This window comes from Cherax quadricarinatus, chromosome 98 (genome assembly GCF_038502225.1).
Source record: "Cherax quadricarinatus isolate ZL_2023a chromosome 98, ASM3850222v1, whole genome shotgun sequence".
Classification (NCBI taxonomy): Eukaryota; Metazoa; Arthropoda; class Malacostraca; order Decapoda; family Parastacidae; genus Cherax; species Cherax quadricarinatus.
In genome coordinates this window covers 4,889,373-4,906,009 of record NC_091389.1, presented here as the reverse complement: position 1 = coordinate 4,906,009, position 16,637 = coordinate 4,889,373, and the positions used below count along the sequence as shown (strand labels likewise).

The 16,637-nt window shown below is 43.3% G+C and overlaps 1 protein-coding gene across 9 annotated transcripts in view; it reads right to left on the bottom strand.

The window, feature by feature from the left end:
* Nucleotides 1-7,446: 7,446 nt before the first annotated feature.
* The window catches only part of LOC128702549 (peroxisomal trans-2-enoyl-CoA reductase), a 135,419-nt gene continuing 126,228 nt past the window's right edge, over nucleotides 7,447-16,637 (bottom strand). For 5 of the 9 annotated variants that reach the window (XM_070105255.1, XM_070105253.1, XM_070105256.1 and 2 more), the window contains exon 9: nucleotides 7,547-9,009. In XM_070105255.1, coding sequence (XP_069961356.1) covers nucleotides 8,927-9,009 — 83 coding nt within the window. In that variant the 3' untranslated portion in view covers nucleotides 7,547-8,926. Of the gene's footprint in view, nucleotides 9,010-16,637 lie in introns of all 9 variants that reach the window. The other 4 variants (XM_070105260.1, XM_070105258.1, XM_070105259.1 and 1 more) reach the window with 2 other exon arrangements.

Here is a 16,637-nt window from a genome sequence, read left to right as displayed (position 1 = left end):
TAGACCAGCGCTCCAGGATAGCAACCTCACTGGACAAAAGAGAGGGCAGTTGGATACCAGCCACAAAGCACACCTCCCTCAGCTGCCACCTCCCAGAACCAACAGGCAGCCTCCGGAGAGACATTCGTCACCTACAGGACACCCTGCCTTACCTCTTGGGAAACTGGGAAGGGAGCAGGGCACCTGGAGATGATCCAGATTCCATGGCAAACTACACTACTCCTGAGGGACCCCACAGAGTAGGATGAACCCCCTGCACTTTCCCCTACCTAGAAACCGTAATGCCAGAGGGGAGGACCCCAGAGGCTACAAACAGGGCAGGGAAAGGGGAGGATTGAGGGGGGTCAGGAAAGGGAAAAGGCAGGGTGGGGAGGATGGGATAGGGAAGGGAAGATTGGGGGTAATTAGGTTCAGTCTGAGGAAGACCAAAAGGTCTAAGTCCTCAGACCAAGAGCCTCTTCATTACACAAAGGAGCCCCCCCTTGAGGCCCAGTCTGGATAGATCTGTCATTTCAGCAGAGCTTTCAACACTGGAGAGATGTGGGAGGCTTCACTGTCATGTACACTGCCAACACTGTCAAAGTACCACACTTGGCTCCACTTCGAGGATAGTGAGAAGTGAACTTTTACATCACAAGATGGGCAGCAGTGACTTTACTCTGTACCCTTCTCCAGAGCATCACTTCATCTGAGATCACTTATTCCCAGGATGACTCGAGTCTGGAACATGTTCGTACAACATAATATCAATGAGACAGAATGAGTTGATCAAGTGAAAATACTGGCCCACTGTTCCTTACTTGTATGTCTCATAATAAATAAGGGGCGTTTAAAGGAGCTGCTATAGGTAACAGCTTTTAAAGCTTGTTAATAAAGTTAAGAATCATTAACTTGTCAATAGCTTGTCCATGAAGTTAGAAATCCTTAACCTAACCCTGTCAAACCCTGTGTAAAAAAAAAAAAAAAAAAAAAAAAAAAAAAAAAAAAAAAAAAACAAACACGAAAAAAAAAAAAAAAAGAGGGAGAGAGAAGAGAAGGAGGAGATAGGTAGAGAGGGAGAGAGAAGGAGGAGATAGGTAGAGAGGGAGAGAGAAGAGAAGGAGGAGATAGGTAGAGAGGGAGAGAGAAGGAGGAGATAGGTAGAGAGGGAGAGAGAAGAGAGGGAGGAGATAGGTAGAGAGGGAGAGAGAAGAGATAGGTAGAGAGATAGAGAGGGAGGAGATAGGTAGAGGGAGAGGGAGGAGATAGGGAGAGAGAAGAGATAGGTAGAGAGAGAGGGAGAGAGAAGAGATAGGTAGAGAGAGAGGGAGAGGGAAGATATAGGTAGAGGGAGAGGGAGGAGATAGGTAGAGGGAGAGGGAGGAGATAGGTAGAGAGAGAGGGAGAGGGAGGAGATAGGTAAAGAGAGAGGGAGAGGGAGGAGATAGGTAGAGAGGGAGAGGGAGGAGATAGGTAGAGAGAGAGAAGAGATAGGTAGAGAGAAAGGGAGAGAGGGAGGAGATAGGTAGAGAGAGAGGGAGAGAGAGGAGATAGGTAGAGAGAGATGGAGAGAGAAGAGAGGGAGGAGATAGGTAGAGAGAAGAGATAGGTAGAGAGAGAGGGAGAGAGAAGAGATAGGTAGAGAGAGAGGGAGAGGGAAGAGTTAGGTAGAGAGAGAGGGAGAGAGAGGAGAGAGGGAGAGAGAGGAGATAGGGAGAGGGAGGAGATAGGTAAAGAGAGAGGGAGAGGGAGGAGATAGGTAGAGAGAGATGGAGAGAGAGGAGATAGGTAGAGAGGGAGAGAGAGGAGATAGGTAGAGAAGGAGAGAGAGTAGATAGGTAGAGAGAGGGAGAGAGGGAGGAGATAGGTAGAGAGAGAGGGAGAGAGAAGAGAGGGATGAGATAGGTAGAGAGAGAGGGAGAGAGAAGAAAGGGAGGAGATAGGTAGAGAGAGAGGGAGAGAGAAGAGATAGGTAGAGAGGGAGGAGGAGGGAGGAGATAGGAAGAGAGAGAGGGAGAGGGAGGAGATAGGTAGAGAGAGAGGGAGAGAGAGGAGATAGGTAGAGAGGGAGAGAGGGAGGAGATAGGTAGAGAGAGAGGGAGGAGATACGTAGAGAGAGGGAGAGGGAGGAGATAGGTAGAGAGAGAGGGAGAGGGAGGAGATAGGTAGAGAGAGAGGGAGAGGGAGGAGATAGGTAGGGAGAGGGAGGAGATAGGTAGAGAGAGAGGGAGAGAGAAGAGATAGGTAGAGAGGGAGAGAGGGAGGAGATAGGTAGAGAGAGAGGGAGAGAGAAGAGATAGGTAGAGAGGGAGAGGGAAGAGATAGGTAGAGGGAGAGGGAGGAGATAAGTAGAGAGAGAGGGAGATAGGTAGAGAGAGAGGGAGAGAGAGGAGATAGGTAAAGAGAGAGGGAGAGAGAGGAGATAGGTAGAGAGAGAGGGAGAGAGAAGAGATAGGTAGAGAGGGAGAGGGAAGAGATAGGTAGAGAGAGAGAGAGGGAGGAGATAGGTAGAGAGGGAGAGAGAGGAGATAGGTAGAGGGAGAGAGGGAGGAGAAAGGTAGAGAGAGAGGGAGAGAGAAGAGATAGGTAGAGAGAGGGAGGAGATAGGTAGAGGGAGAGGGAGGAGATAGGTAGAGAGAGAGGGAGAGGGAGGAGATAGGTAGAGAGGGAGAGAGAGGAGATAGGTAGAGAGAGGGAGAGAGGAAGGAGATAGGTAGAGAGATAGGGAGAGAGGGAGGAGATAGGTAGATAGAGAGGGAGAGAGAAGAGAGGGAGGAGATAGGTAGAGAGAGAGGGAGAGAGAAGAGAGGGAGGAGATAGGTAGGGAGAGAGAAGAGAGGGAGGAGAGAGGGAGAGAGAAGAGAGGGAGGAGATAGGTAGAGAGAGAGGGAGAGAGAGGAGATAGGTAGAGAGAGAGGGAGAGAGAAGAGAGGGAGGAGATAGGTAGAGAGAGAGGGAGAGAGAGGAGAGGGAGGAGATAGGTAGAGAGAGAGAGGGAGAGAGAAGAGAGAAGAGAGGGAGAGAGAAGAGAGGGAGGAGATAGGTAGAGAGAGAGGGAGAGAGAAGAGAGGGAGGAGATAGGTAGAGAGAGAGGGAGAGAGAAGAGAGGGAGGAGATAGGTAGAGAGAGAGAGAAGAGAGGGAGGAGATAGGTAGAGAGAGAGGGAGAGAGAAGAGAGGGAGGAGATAGGTAGAGAGAGAGGGAGAGAGAAGAGAGGGAGGAGATAGGTAGAGAGGGAGAGAGAAGAAAGGGAGGAGATAGGTAGAGAGAGAGGGAGAGAGAATAGAGGGAGGAGATAGGTAGAGAGAGAGGGAGAGAGAAGAGAGGGAGAGAGAAGAGAGGGAGGAGATATTCAGAGAGAGAGGGAGAGAGAAGAGAGGGAGGAGATAGGTAGAGAGAGAGGGAGAGAGAAGAGAGGGAGGAGATAGGTAGAGAGAGAGGGAGAGAGAAGAGAGGGAGGAGATAGGTAGAGAGAGAGGGAGAGAGAAGAGAGGGAGGAGATAGGTAGAGAGAGAGAGAGAGGGAGAAGAGAGGGAGGAGATAGGTAGAGAGGGAGAGAGAAGAAAGGGAGGAGATAGGTAGAGAGAGAGGGAGAGAGAATAGAGGGAGGAGATAGGTAGAGAGAGAGGGAGAGAGAAGAGAGGGAGAGAGAAGAGAGGGAGGAGATATTCAGAGAGAGAGGGAGAGAGAAGAGAGGGAGGAGATAGGTAGAGAGAGAGGGAGAGAGAAGAGAGGGAGGAGATAGGTAGAGAGAGAGGGAGAGAGAAGAGAGGGAGGAGATAGGTAGAGAGAGAGGGAGGAGATAGGTAGAGAGAGAGAGAGGGAGAGAGAAGAGAGGGAGGAGATAGGTAGAGAGAGAGGGAGAGAGAAGAGAGGGAGGAGATAGGTAGAGAGAGAGAGAAGAGAGGGAGGAGATAGGTAGAGAGAGAGGGAGAGAGAAGAGAGGGAGGAGATAGGTAGAGAGAGAGGGAGAGAGAAGAGAGGGAGGAGATAGGTAGAGAGGGAGAGAGAAGAAAGGGAGGAGATAGGTAGAGAGAGAGGGAGAGAGAAGAGAGGGAGAGAGAAGAGAGGGAGGAGATATTCAGAGAGAGAGGGAGAGAGAAGAGAGGGAGGAGATAGGTAGAGAGAGAGGGAGAGAGAAGAGAGGGAGGAGATAGGTAGAGAGAGAGGGAGAGAGAAGAGAGGGAGGAGATAGGTAGAGAGAGAGGGAGAGAGAAGAGAGGGAGGAGATAGGTAGAGAGAGAGGGAGAGAGAAGAGAGGGAGGAGATAGGGAGAGAGAGAGAGAGAGAGAGAGAGAGAGAGAGAGAGAGAGAGAGAAGAGAGGGAGGAGATAGGGAGAGAGAGAGAGAGAGAGAGAGAGATTGTCAATATTGTCAAAATACCACACTTGGATCCACTTCGAGGACAGCGTGAAACAAGCTTTTATGCCACAAGACGGGCAGAAAGCAGCAACTTCACTCTGGCTGTACCCTTCTCCAGAACATCACTCCATCTGAGATCATACATACCCAGGATGACTCGAGTATGGAACACATTCGTACAGCATAATGATGTCAACGAGATAACGTCAGTTGATCAAATGAAAATGCTGGCCCACAGATGGCTCCAACTTCATCCTGTTCCCTACTTGTATGTCTCATAACAAAAATGCTTTCAAATGAGCTGATGTAGGTAACAGCTCTTAGCTTGCCAATAAAGTTAGGAATCCTTAACCTGTAAATAGCTGTCAATAAAGCTAGGGATCCTTAACCTTGTCAAACCCTGTGTAAAAAAAAAAAAAAAAAAAAAAAAAAAAAAAAAAGAGAGAAGAGAGGGAGGAGATAGGTAGAGAGAGAGGGAGAGAGAAGAGAGGGAGGAGATAGGTAGAGAGGGAGAGAGAAGAAAGGGAGGAGATAGGTAGAGAGAGAGGGAGAGAGAAGAGAGGGAGGAGATAGGTAGAGAGAGAGGGAGAGAGAAGAGAGGGAGGAGATAGGTAGAGAGAGAGGGAGAGAGAAGAGAGGGAGGAGATAGGTAGAGGGAGAGAGAAGAGAGGGAGGAGATAGGCAGAGAGAGAGGGAGAGAGAAGAGAGGGAGGAGATAGGTAGAGAGAGAGGGAGAGAGAAGAGAGGGAGGAGATAGGTAGAGAGAGAGGGAGAGAGAAGAGAGGGAGGAGATAGGTAGAGAGAGAGGGAGAGAGAAGAGAGGGAGGAGATAGGTAGAGAGGGAGAGAGAAGAAAGGGAGGAGATAGGTAGAGAGAGAGGGAGAGAGAAGAGAGGGAGGAGATAGGTAGAGAGAGAGGGAGAGAGAAGAGAGGGAGGAGATAGGTAGAGAGAGAGGGAGAGAGAAGAGAGGGAGGAGATAGGTAGAGGGAGAGAGAAGAGAGGGAGGAGATAGGCAGAGAGAGAGGGAGAGAGAAGAGAGGGAGGAGATAGGTAGAGAGAGAGGGAGAGAGAAGAGAGGGAGGAGATGGGTAGGGAGAGAGAAGAGAGGGAGGAGATAGGTAGAGAGAGAGGGAGAGAGAAGAGAGGGAGAGAGAAGAGAGGGAGGAGATAGGTAGAGAGAGAGAGGGAGAGAGAAGAGAGGGAGGAGATAGGCAGAGAGAGAGGGAGAGAGAAGAGAGGGAGGAGATAGGTAGAGAGAGAGGGAGAGAGAAGAGAGGGAGGAGATAGGTAGGGAGAGAGAAGAGAGGGAGGAGATAGGTAGAGAGAGAGGGAGAGAGAAGAGAGGGAGGAGATAGGTAGAGAGAGAGGGAGAGAGAAGAGAGGGAGGAGATAGGTAGGGAGAGAGAAGAGAGGGAGGATATAGGTAGAGAGAGAGGGAGAGAGAAGAGAGGGAGGAGATAGGTAGAGAGAGAGGGAGAGAGAAGAGAGGGAGGAGATAGGTAGAGAGAGAGGGAGAGAGAAGAGAGGGAGGAGATAGGTAGAGAGAGAGGGAGAGAGAAGAGAGGGAGGAGATAGGTAGAGAGAGAGGGAGAGAGAAGAGAGGGAGGAGATAGGTAGGGAGAGGAAGAGGGGAGAGGGAGGGAGAGAGTTCTAAATTAATATCTACATAAAAAAAATCATTACAATTGTAACCAGATACACACATGTAAATGGTTTATTACCACTGTAACTTATAAAAACTTCCGAGCCAGTTTCTGGGCCCATAATATACCTCTGAACTTTTGACTGCTGCCCACAGTCATAATAAATATCAAACTAGACTAAACCTGGACATGGCAAACTTGCAGTGATACACATTTGTTCTCCTTCATTAGTTAATGGTAAAACCAGACCAATACTGTAATGGACTTAGTTCACTATACTGATAATTTTATCAACCATGTAGTTGAAAAGTTGTGCCTCTGTCTAACTAAACTTTTTACTCTGTTTTATCAAGGGTTTACTGTATTTCAGCATCCAATGGTACCTAGAGTTATGAACTTAAGTGCTTTTGTAAGTGTATCTTTGTAAGTGATTTTGTAAGTGTATTTTTGTAAGTGTATTTTTGTAAGTGATTTTGTAAGTGTATTTTTGTAAGTGATTTTGTAAGTGTATTTTTGTAAGTGATTTTGTAAGTGTATTTTTGGGGGTCGGAAATGGACTAATCTAATTTACATTAATCCTTATCAAAACAAATTTGTTCGGTATCGGTACTCAAACAGCCAACTGGAATGAATTAGGTTCGTATCCCAAGGTACCACTGTACTCGGAAGCTGTGTTTTTCCAGTCCACATACACTATTAATATCAACTTTAACCCTTTCAGGGTCCAGAGGCCAAATTTCAAAGTGTGCACCAGTGTCCAAGAATTTAAAAAAAAAATTGTTATTTTTTCTTATGAAATGGTAGAGAATCTTTTTGTGAAGGTAATAAAACAAAAAGTACGAAATTTGATGGAAAATTTATGAAATTATGTTCTCTTGAATTTTGATATGTCAGCGATATTTACGAATTGGTGATTTTGCCAACTCAGACTCCCATTTTAGGCCAATTACATTATTCCAGTCAATCAAATTCTCAGCTATTTCACTAGTATTACTTCTATTCTATCAATTGAGCACAAGAAATCACCAAGTCAACTGTTTCAACTACAAAATAGTGATCGAAAATTGGTAATTTGGCCAATTTAACACAGTTTAAAATATTCCAATTTCAAAATAGGGTCCAGAATAAACAATGCAGACATTCCTGGCACTAAACTAACATTTCCTCTGTTCATTAGTTAGGTTTTCAGACTTTACTAATAAATCCCATTTTGATTTTTTATTCACATAATGAATTTTTATTCACACCAAAAAATAGAAGATTTACTGTTATACAATATTGTAATAATTGTATAAATATCATCACCACATTTGTGAATGTATATTAGACCCACCAGCTGGCGTGTATTAGACGTGTGAGGTCGTTTGTTTACTCTTGAACATCGACAAAAATTTAACATTTCCGCTACTTTGAACTCAGTTTCAAGCTATTTCCAGTGCTAAAACCAATCAAAATCATCTCTACTTCTGTAATATATCTTCCATTCTATCAGTTGAGACCAAGAAATGGCAAATATAACTATAAAAAACATATGAAAAAACACTGCAAAGACGGTTTTAATAAAAAATCATGGTTTCAGTTTTTTTCTCTCATTATGCACTGTGTGCTGCAGGATTTGTTTTATGTGGTGAACACATACCAAAGATGTATTCTCTCATATCTAGGCCCAAATTTACCACTCACAGCTTATCAGAGTGAGCTGAGCTCATGGCGTAGGTCTACAGTTTGGACCCTGAACATAAAGCCGTAGATCTACGGCATGGACCCTGAAAGGTTTAATGGAAGAACAAACATTACCCACATTATTATTCCCAATATAAGTGAGAATACTGATTATTATAATCAATACAAAACGTTAAACCACCAAGGTAATAACGTTGAAATAAAGGTTGAATAAGAGATCAATTTTAGTAAAACATTTACCACTCTGACAAACAAAATCAATATTTCCAAATTTGTATAATGTATTTGTTTTTACGTTAATGTTTTATTCACAAATTGCTATTTAAACTGATATGTTTTCAAGAAAGATAAATGTGCTAATATGACCTTAACACATTTTGTTAATACATTCTTATACATAAAAAACCCTTACTAAAACCTTTGAAAATGTTCTCATCACATTTGTTAATGTCTGAACACGTAACTAATAGAAAAATAATTGCAAGTTTAGTAAATACAATGGATTGCACATTATTTATTATTATTATTAACACATCGTCCGTCTCCCACCAAGGCAGGGTGGCCCAAAAAAGGAAAGCTTAAATCATTCACTCCATCACTGTCTTGCCAGAGGCGCTCTTACAACATACAGTGGACCCCCGCTTAACGATCACCTCCCAATGCGACCAATTATGTAAGTGTATTTATGTAAGTGCGTTTGTACGTGTATGTTTGGGGGTCTGAAATTGACTAATCTACTTCACAATATTCCTTAGGGGAAAAAATTCGGTCAGTACTGGCACCTGAACATACTACTGGAATGAAAAAAGTTCGTTAACCGGGGGTCCACTGTATTCCTTATGGGAACAAATTTGTTCAGTACCGGCACCTGAACATACTTCTGGAATGAAAAAATATCGTAAACTGGGGGTCCACTGTAGTTATAAAACTGGAACATCAACACCTCTCTTTCAGAGTGTAAACATTGTACATGCAGAATATACATGTTCACATACTATCATTTCAGCATTTCATCATGAATATAATTTAAAACAATGAGAAGCATTTCCATGCAAGTTTGTTTTCCAAGGGCAGATAAATCCAATTCCTCCAGTCAAAATGAAGGAATTGGATTTATCCGCCCTTTGGATGACTCGTAAACACCTTCCATTCCCCAGATGCTACATGATCTCAAATTCTTCCCACGATTAATACAACAATATTTACATTTAAATCACTAGTTACTCTGTATATACTAAATGTGAGAAGTCGTCAAGTCTTATAACTTAGATTTAGGTGGCTCTTCGTCGTCGTCTTCTGGGGGTTTGTAGGTCCACGTATATGCTGGCAATTTCTTGTGTTCTGTTGAGGAAGACGGAGAATATTAAACAAAGATGATTTTTTAAATTGATTAATATAGTGGTATATCATGTAATATAAATAATCAATAAATTATAAATGAAGATTACTAATGACCTCTGACAAGAAAGTACAGTGGATTCTGACAGTTCATGTTGGGTTACATCCCTGTTAACTTTATTACTAATTATTTCAGCAACATATAGAGGGAATAACATGAGATAAAGAGGTTAGAAGTCCTCACACCTCCCCAGACCTTGTGGAAGCTGGTTATTGACTCAGTAGCACTCCTCACACCTCCCCAGACCTTGTGGAAGCTGGTTATTAACTCAGTAGCACTCCTCACACCTCCCCAGACCTTGTGGAAGCTGGTTATTGACTCAGTTTAAAGCTTTATTTCTTTTATAATAATGTTGGTGCAATAATAACAAGTGTGCAACACCTCAATATCTTTATTTTGAAGAAGTTTTAATAACTTGTATTTCAGTTTCAAATCAATAAAGCTTGTTATCTAGAAACAGAATATTCCTTCTACAGAAAGTAGGACGTGTGAGCATGACTGACCCTTAAAACCACCAACTCTCATGTATAATATTCTCACTGTACACTTGCTTGTTTGAAATGGGGTAAAAATGACAAGAATTTGATCCTGCCTTCTATTCCTTGCTGCTATAGAACTGTGGAGATACAGCTGATATGGTCTTTATTGGATACAGAGGTGTGAACCTGACAGTCAATGACTGGCTGCCGCAATATCGGCAATTGCCATGCATTATGGTTTTCTAGTATCTTATATTATCCAATAACTTTTGTGGCTCATATAATGCACAACGTACAAATGTGTATTCATTGTATGCAACACAATACCCACACTACTACAGTGGCTCCCAGTTTACGATATTATTTCATTCCAAAAGTATGTTCAGGTGCCAGTACTGAACGAATTTGTTCCCATAAGGAATATTGTGAATTAGATTAGTCCATTTCAGACCCCAAACATACATATACAAATGCACTTACATAAATACACTTACATAATTGGTCGCATTGAGAGCTGATCGTTATGCAGGGGTCCACTGAATATTGATGTCAATATATTTAGAAAATTTGTTTACACATCAACAAACACAAGTAAAAATGTTTCATATTTCTACAGATTGGCCTATGAATGATGAGGTGAATCATAAAACTGATGATGGGAAAAAGGTGAGTGGATTATTATTATAGTCAAAAAAGAGGTGTTAAACCCACTAGGGTCATGCAGACTGCAGGACGGGGAGTGATGCAGGATCTAAGGATAAGCAAGGGCGGAGAGGACAGCAAAGGTAAAGTTAGGAAGAGCTGTGAGGAGTGCTAAAGGAAGTACAGTAGACCCCCGCATAACGATATTATTTCAATCCAGAAGTCTGTTTGGGTGCCGTTATAGACTGAATTTGTTCCCATAAGAGATATTGTGAATTAGATTAGTCCATTTCAAACCCCCAAAAATACACCTACAAAAGCACTTACAAAAATACACTTACATAATTGGCCGAGTTGGGAGCTGATCGTTATGCGGGGGTCCACTGTAATATCAAAATTTGTGCGATAAACTGATTGCTGTCAAAAAGTCATAGAGGGAGTCTGTGTCAAAGGTGGGGCCATCAGCAAGGAGGGAAGTTAGAGCAGTGACGACGACGGAGGAAAATTCTGCGTGTGTGTCGACAGACAGGACGGTCCAATAGAATACAGTGGTCCCTCGTTCGTAATTAATCTGTTCCTGGAGCCGTTACTATAAACGAAATTTACGATTTACGAATCAATTTTCCCCATAAGAAATAATGTAAATACAATTAATCCGTTCCTGACACCCAGAAGTATTAAAACAAAAAAAATTTTAACATGAAATATACATGTAGTACATAAACAATACAATGGGAAATGATGAATGAAACATTAACAGCATAACACTTACCTTTATTGGAGATTCTTCTTAGTGTATGGGAGACTGGAGGAGGAGAGAGATTGGATTGTTTATAGTTTGGAAGGGGAATCCCCTTCCAGCAACACCTCAGGTACCATTTGCTTTTCTGGGGTTGCTTCTCTTCTCTGTTTCTTAATGCCACTAGGACCACCTTGAGAGTCACTGGAGTCCTGTCTCACAAAATAACTGTGGAGAGAGCTCTGTTTCTGGCATCTCTTTAACACTTCCCTAAAATGGCCCAAGACTTTGTCACTGTACATGTTGCCAACCTGGCTTGCAACAATCTTGTTAGGGTGATGTTTCTCCATAAAGCTTTCCATCTTACCCCACACAGTAAAAATCTCTTTAATTTCTGAAGAAGGCACCTTCTTCCATCTCTCTTCCTCCTCCTCTGCAGCAAGATTCTGAGCTGCGATGTGTTGCTCTTCCTGCTGAAGCTCTTGCAGCTCCTCAGTGGTGAGCTCTTCATTGTGGTCTTCCACCAATTCTTCCACATCCTCCAAACTCACATCCAACCCCATGGAACTCCACAGTGCCACAATTGATTTTACAACAGACATAGGCTCATTAGGGTCAGTCCCAAATCCTTCAAAATCCCTCTTGTCGACACAGTCTGGCCACAATTTTCTCCAGGCAGAGTTCAAAGTCCTGGTAGTCACTCCCTCCCAAGCCATACCTATAAGGGTTATGCAATGGAGGATGCTGAAGTGTTCTCTCCAAAATTCCCTTAGGGTCAAGTGAGTGTCTGTGGTCACAGTCAAGCACCTGTGAAACATTGCTTTTGTGTAGAGTTTTTTAAAGTTTGCAATGACCTGCTGGTCCATGGGTTGGAGGAGAGGAGTGGTATTCAGGGGCAAGAACTTTACTGTGATGAACCCAAACTCCTCGAAAATTAGGTCATCCAAGTTTGGAGGATGAGCAGGTGCATTGTCCTTTACTAGCAGGCACTTGAGATCCAATTTCTTTTCCAGAAGATACTCCTTCACACTAGGGCCAAACACTTCATTGAACCACTCGACGAAAATTTCCCTCGTGACCCATGCCTTACTATTAGATTTCCAAAACACACACAATTTACTCTTCATAACATTGTTTTTCCTGAACACTCTGGGATTTTCAGAATGGTACACTAGTAATGGCTTCACTTTGAAATCCCCACTAGCATTAGCACAGAACATTAGTGTCAGCCTGTCTTTCATAGGCTTGTGTCCTGGCATTGCCTTTTCCTCTTGTGTAATGTAGGTCCTCTTTGGCATTTTCTTCCAAAAGAGGCCTGTTTCGTCACAATTGAACACTTGTTCAGGTTTCAGTCCTTCAGCCTCTATGTACTCTTGGAATTCATGCACATATTTTTCAGCCGCCTTGTGGTCCGAACTGGCAGCCTCACCATGCCTTACCACACTGTGTATGCCAGTACGGTTCTTAAATCTCTCAAACCAGCCTTTGCTGGCCTTAAATTCACTCACTTCACCACTATTTGCAGGCAATTTCTTTACCAAATCTTCATGCAACTGCCTAGCCTTTTCACAAATAAACGAAGTCATAAGAGTATCTCCTGCTAATTGTTTCTCATTTATCCACACCAATAATAACTTCTCAACCTCTTCCAGTACTGGTGATCTCATTTTTGTCAGTATAGTTACTCCCTTTGCAACAACAGCGTCCTTGATTTAATTTTTCTTGGCCACTATGGAACATAAGGTTGTGTAGGGTTTCTTATACATCCTGGACAGTTCGGCCACACTTGTACCACTTTCATATTGTTCAATGATGGTTTTCTTAAATTCAATCGTATTTCTCACCTTCTTTACCACAGGCTTGGCACTAGGAGCTTTCTTTGGAGCCATGGTAGCTTATTTAGTATTTGCAAGCACTAAAATAAATGGAATATTATGAAATATTTCGCTGGAGCACGTGAGGGGACCTTCAATCACTGGTAAACAATGCCAGACTGGCTGCCGCCCTGGCTCACACCATGGGTACGCATCCCAGACAAACTATGACTCGCGACTCAACCTATGAAAAGCGAGTCCATGTTTATACGAAAATACCCCTATGATTGGCGAATTTTACGATTGCCGGGAACTACGAAAAGCAGGGGACCACTGTATGGGAAACTGAAATTGGAACTAGACAATTCTCACAGTGGAGCAGAGCATTACCCATGAGTGAGACAGATGTGCCCGATGCAAAGACGGGAGAGTGTTGTCTCCCAACCTCAGCATCAATGACAAGAAGGCCAGAAACCTAAACTTGGTTTGATAAAACGTAATTTGTTATGAAGCACATCGGACCAATGTTCTTGTCAATGGTTGCAAAGGTGGTTCAAGATTACAGCAAAATAGTCTGAGATTGGAATACCTCTATGAAAATGGGAGGTCATGTACTGCAGACCACACAGTAGAGTTGGCCTGCTCAATGGCCTAGACATCAACATGACCTAACAGAAAACTATTTCTTTGCTTTTGCTAGTAATGAGGCACAACCAAAGTTGTATATGAAGAACTAGGTCATGAGGTCAATCAAATTTTTTAATAGCTCGGAAAACACTAAAGGAGTCTAAGACGATTACAAATCTTGAGGTGGGCACAGATGCAGTACGGATAATTGCAATGAGAATTGCACACAATTCAGCTGTAAAAATGCTAGCCAAGTCTAATGTCCTTGCACTATGTTGTCCGGGAACACCAAATCAAACCCGACACCATCAGAGGATTTAGAACTATCAGTGTATATTGCAACAGCATGAGAATGAAACCATAAGTGATTAAGAAACAGAGAACGAGAAACGTTCATATACAGGATAGTAAAGTTTGTTACTATCCTGTATATAGAAGAATCGTGAAGGTCATGAGTGGACAAAATAGCAGAGGCAATGAGCATCACGACAATCATTCAAGGATGGAACATTCACCTATGCATATTGGCAACCCTCCAGCCGGAGGGCCCAAGAAAAAAGACAGAAGAAAGAAGAAGATGAACGACACCTCCAACCCGGGGGCCACCGCCAGGTCGCCATTTGGAGAAGACCCGGGCCGGAAGTACCGGCAAATCCCTAATGAATGAATGAATAATGCATATTGGCTCCTGACTGGTGAGGAGCAAAAAGCACTCGGACATAAACATAATCCCTGATGATGGATGGGATCAAGTTTATTAAGAGTTGGAGGAGAGGCTGCTGAATATATCTGGTCACCATACTCCAGTTTTGATAAAATTAGGGCTGAATAAAGCAAAAGGAGAGTTTGGCAATCCGTCCCCATGAAAGATGGATGAGGGTCTTAAAGAGGCTCAGCTGGCTATGGCAAGTTGACTTCAGGGAAGTAATGTGAGGTTTTCAATACAACCAGCTATCAAACAGGCTGAGAAATCTGACCGTATCACATTCAGGGATACGTACGTGCATAAATAAGAGGAATTACCAATAGACCACTGGTTGTCTTCAAGAAGGGCAGGCACCTAAAGTCAGTACCTGATCAGCTGGGCTGTGGTTTGTATGTTGGTTTATGTGCAGCCAACAGTAACAACCTGGTTGATCAGGTCCTGATCCACCATGAGGCCTGGTCATAGGTTGAGCTGTGGGGGCATTCATCCCCCGAAACCTTCTCCAGGTATAATCCAGGGACACATGAGCCATGCAGGTACAATGGAACATCAGGGATGATAGAATGTCTGGTGAAAGTGATCTGGTGTGTTTTTGCACCTATGAGTAGTGACCCAAAGGTAAACATGGTTGACAGCATTCTAGAGAGAGACTGCAACTGACAGTCAGTGCCTGCAGAAGCTATAGCAAAGTCATCAACATAGTGATGACTAAGTATTAGGTGGAAGAACAGATGACGTATCATTTATAGCAAAGAGAAACTGTATGGTGCTAAGGATACATCCCTGAGGGACACCTTCAGCTTGGACAAAGTCCTGGGAAAGTAAATTATTAACCTGAACACAGAAATGTCTCTCAGACAAGAAGTTTTTAAGGAAAAAATGGGAGATTGCCTCAGAGGCTTAAGGAGTGGGCTTGAGCCAAGATGTCATATCTCCAAGTAGTGTCATATGCCTTTTCTAGATCAAAGAAGGCTGCAATAATGGAATGGTTACTAGCAAAGACATTACGAACACACATATCTAAGCTGAGTAAGTGGTCAATAGCAGAGCGGCTCTTACAAAAGCCATATTGACGAGGGAGGAGACTCTTGTGTGTCTCCAAATACCACATCCAATGTCTATACCAGACGTTCCATCGCCTTGCATACTGCACTGGTAAGAGTACTGGGACGACAAAGTGAGATATCATGTCCTGAAGTACCTGGTTTATGAAAAGACAGAACAATGGCAGATTTCCACAGCTGGGGAAGAACTCCTTGTAACCAAATAAGACTAAAAAGATATAAGAGGACTGCAAGGGCTGATGAATGCAAATGCTGAAGCATACGAATATCAATGCTACCAGGTCCAGTTGCCAATGATCGGCAAACAGACAGTGTTGGCTTTAGTTCCAAAGTGTAAAAGGCATATTACAAGGCTCTTCTCTGCTAGAAGAAAAGTCTATGGGCAGTAACTCTCTGGCAGGCTTGGAGGAAAGAAATAAGGGCCATAGATGGAACCCTTTAGAGATACTGACAAAATGATTTCCAATCTCTGTGCAACTTCAAGAGGGTTTGCAACACTGACACCGGCAACCCGAAGAACAGGAGCCAGGTCTGGAGAGTACGTGCCACTCAATTTTTGTACATTTTTTCCAAACTGCACTCATAGAGGAAACTGAAGTGATGGTAGAAACAATCCCGCCAACAGCTGCGTTTAGCTTCATGGATGATACATCAGGCAACCGCTCTCACCCATTTAAAATCAAAGAATTTCTCTGTGGCCCTATTGTAATGATATTGGTCCCATGCAGCACGTTTAAATGTACTGCATAAGCACAAACAGAGGACCACCAAGGCATGCATTTCTGAAAATGCTTACTCAAGGTTTGAGGTATAACATGTGAAGCCATGGTTAAAACTGAGGTTGAAAACAGGTGTAACAGATCATCAGTAGAGGACGGAGAAGGGTCCTCACTAAAAGCAGTTTGGCACATGTACAGGACACAATCTGTCCATTCAAATTTCCACTGTGGGCTTCGAGGGGACGAGATTTTGAACAGGAAGTAAAGAGGGTAGGAAAGTGATCAGTGTCATTTAAATTTGGGAGCAAAGACCAGGTATAGTCGGGTGCAGTTGAAGAGGAGCAAACTGAAAAATCAATGCGAGAGACAGATCGAGTGCAAGGATCGACATGGGTGGGAATACCCATATTTAAAACATGGAGGGGAAGAGAAAGGGGAAAAGCCTCTAACTGATCACCACAAGTCACAGTGAGAGCCCCAAAAGGAAATGATGAGCATTCAAATCACGTAATAAGAGAAGAAGTGACGGTAAGGAAGAAACCAGAAATGCAACATCTGGAACAGATAAAGCTCAAGATAGAGAAAGATACAAAGAGCAGATTATATACCATCTGTTCAAGTATGTGTATAATGTAGCGAAGTATGAACAAAGATCTGATGGTATACCTGTTTGCACAAAGAGCGCACTTTCATTAAAAGATCTATCAGGAAAAGGATCCGATGAATGCAATAAACTATAGCTCGAGATGGGATGGATAACAGCAGAGCGTAATTTAGGTT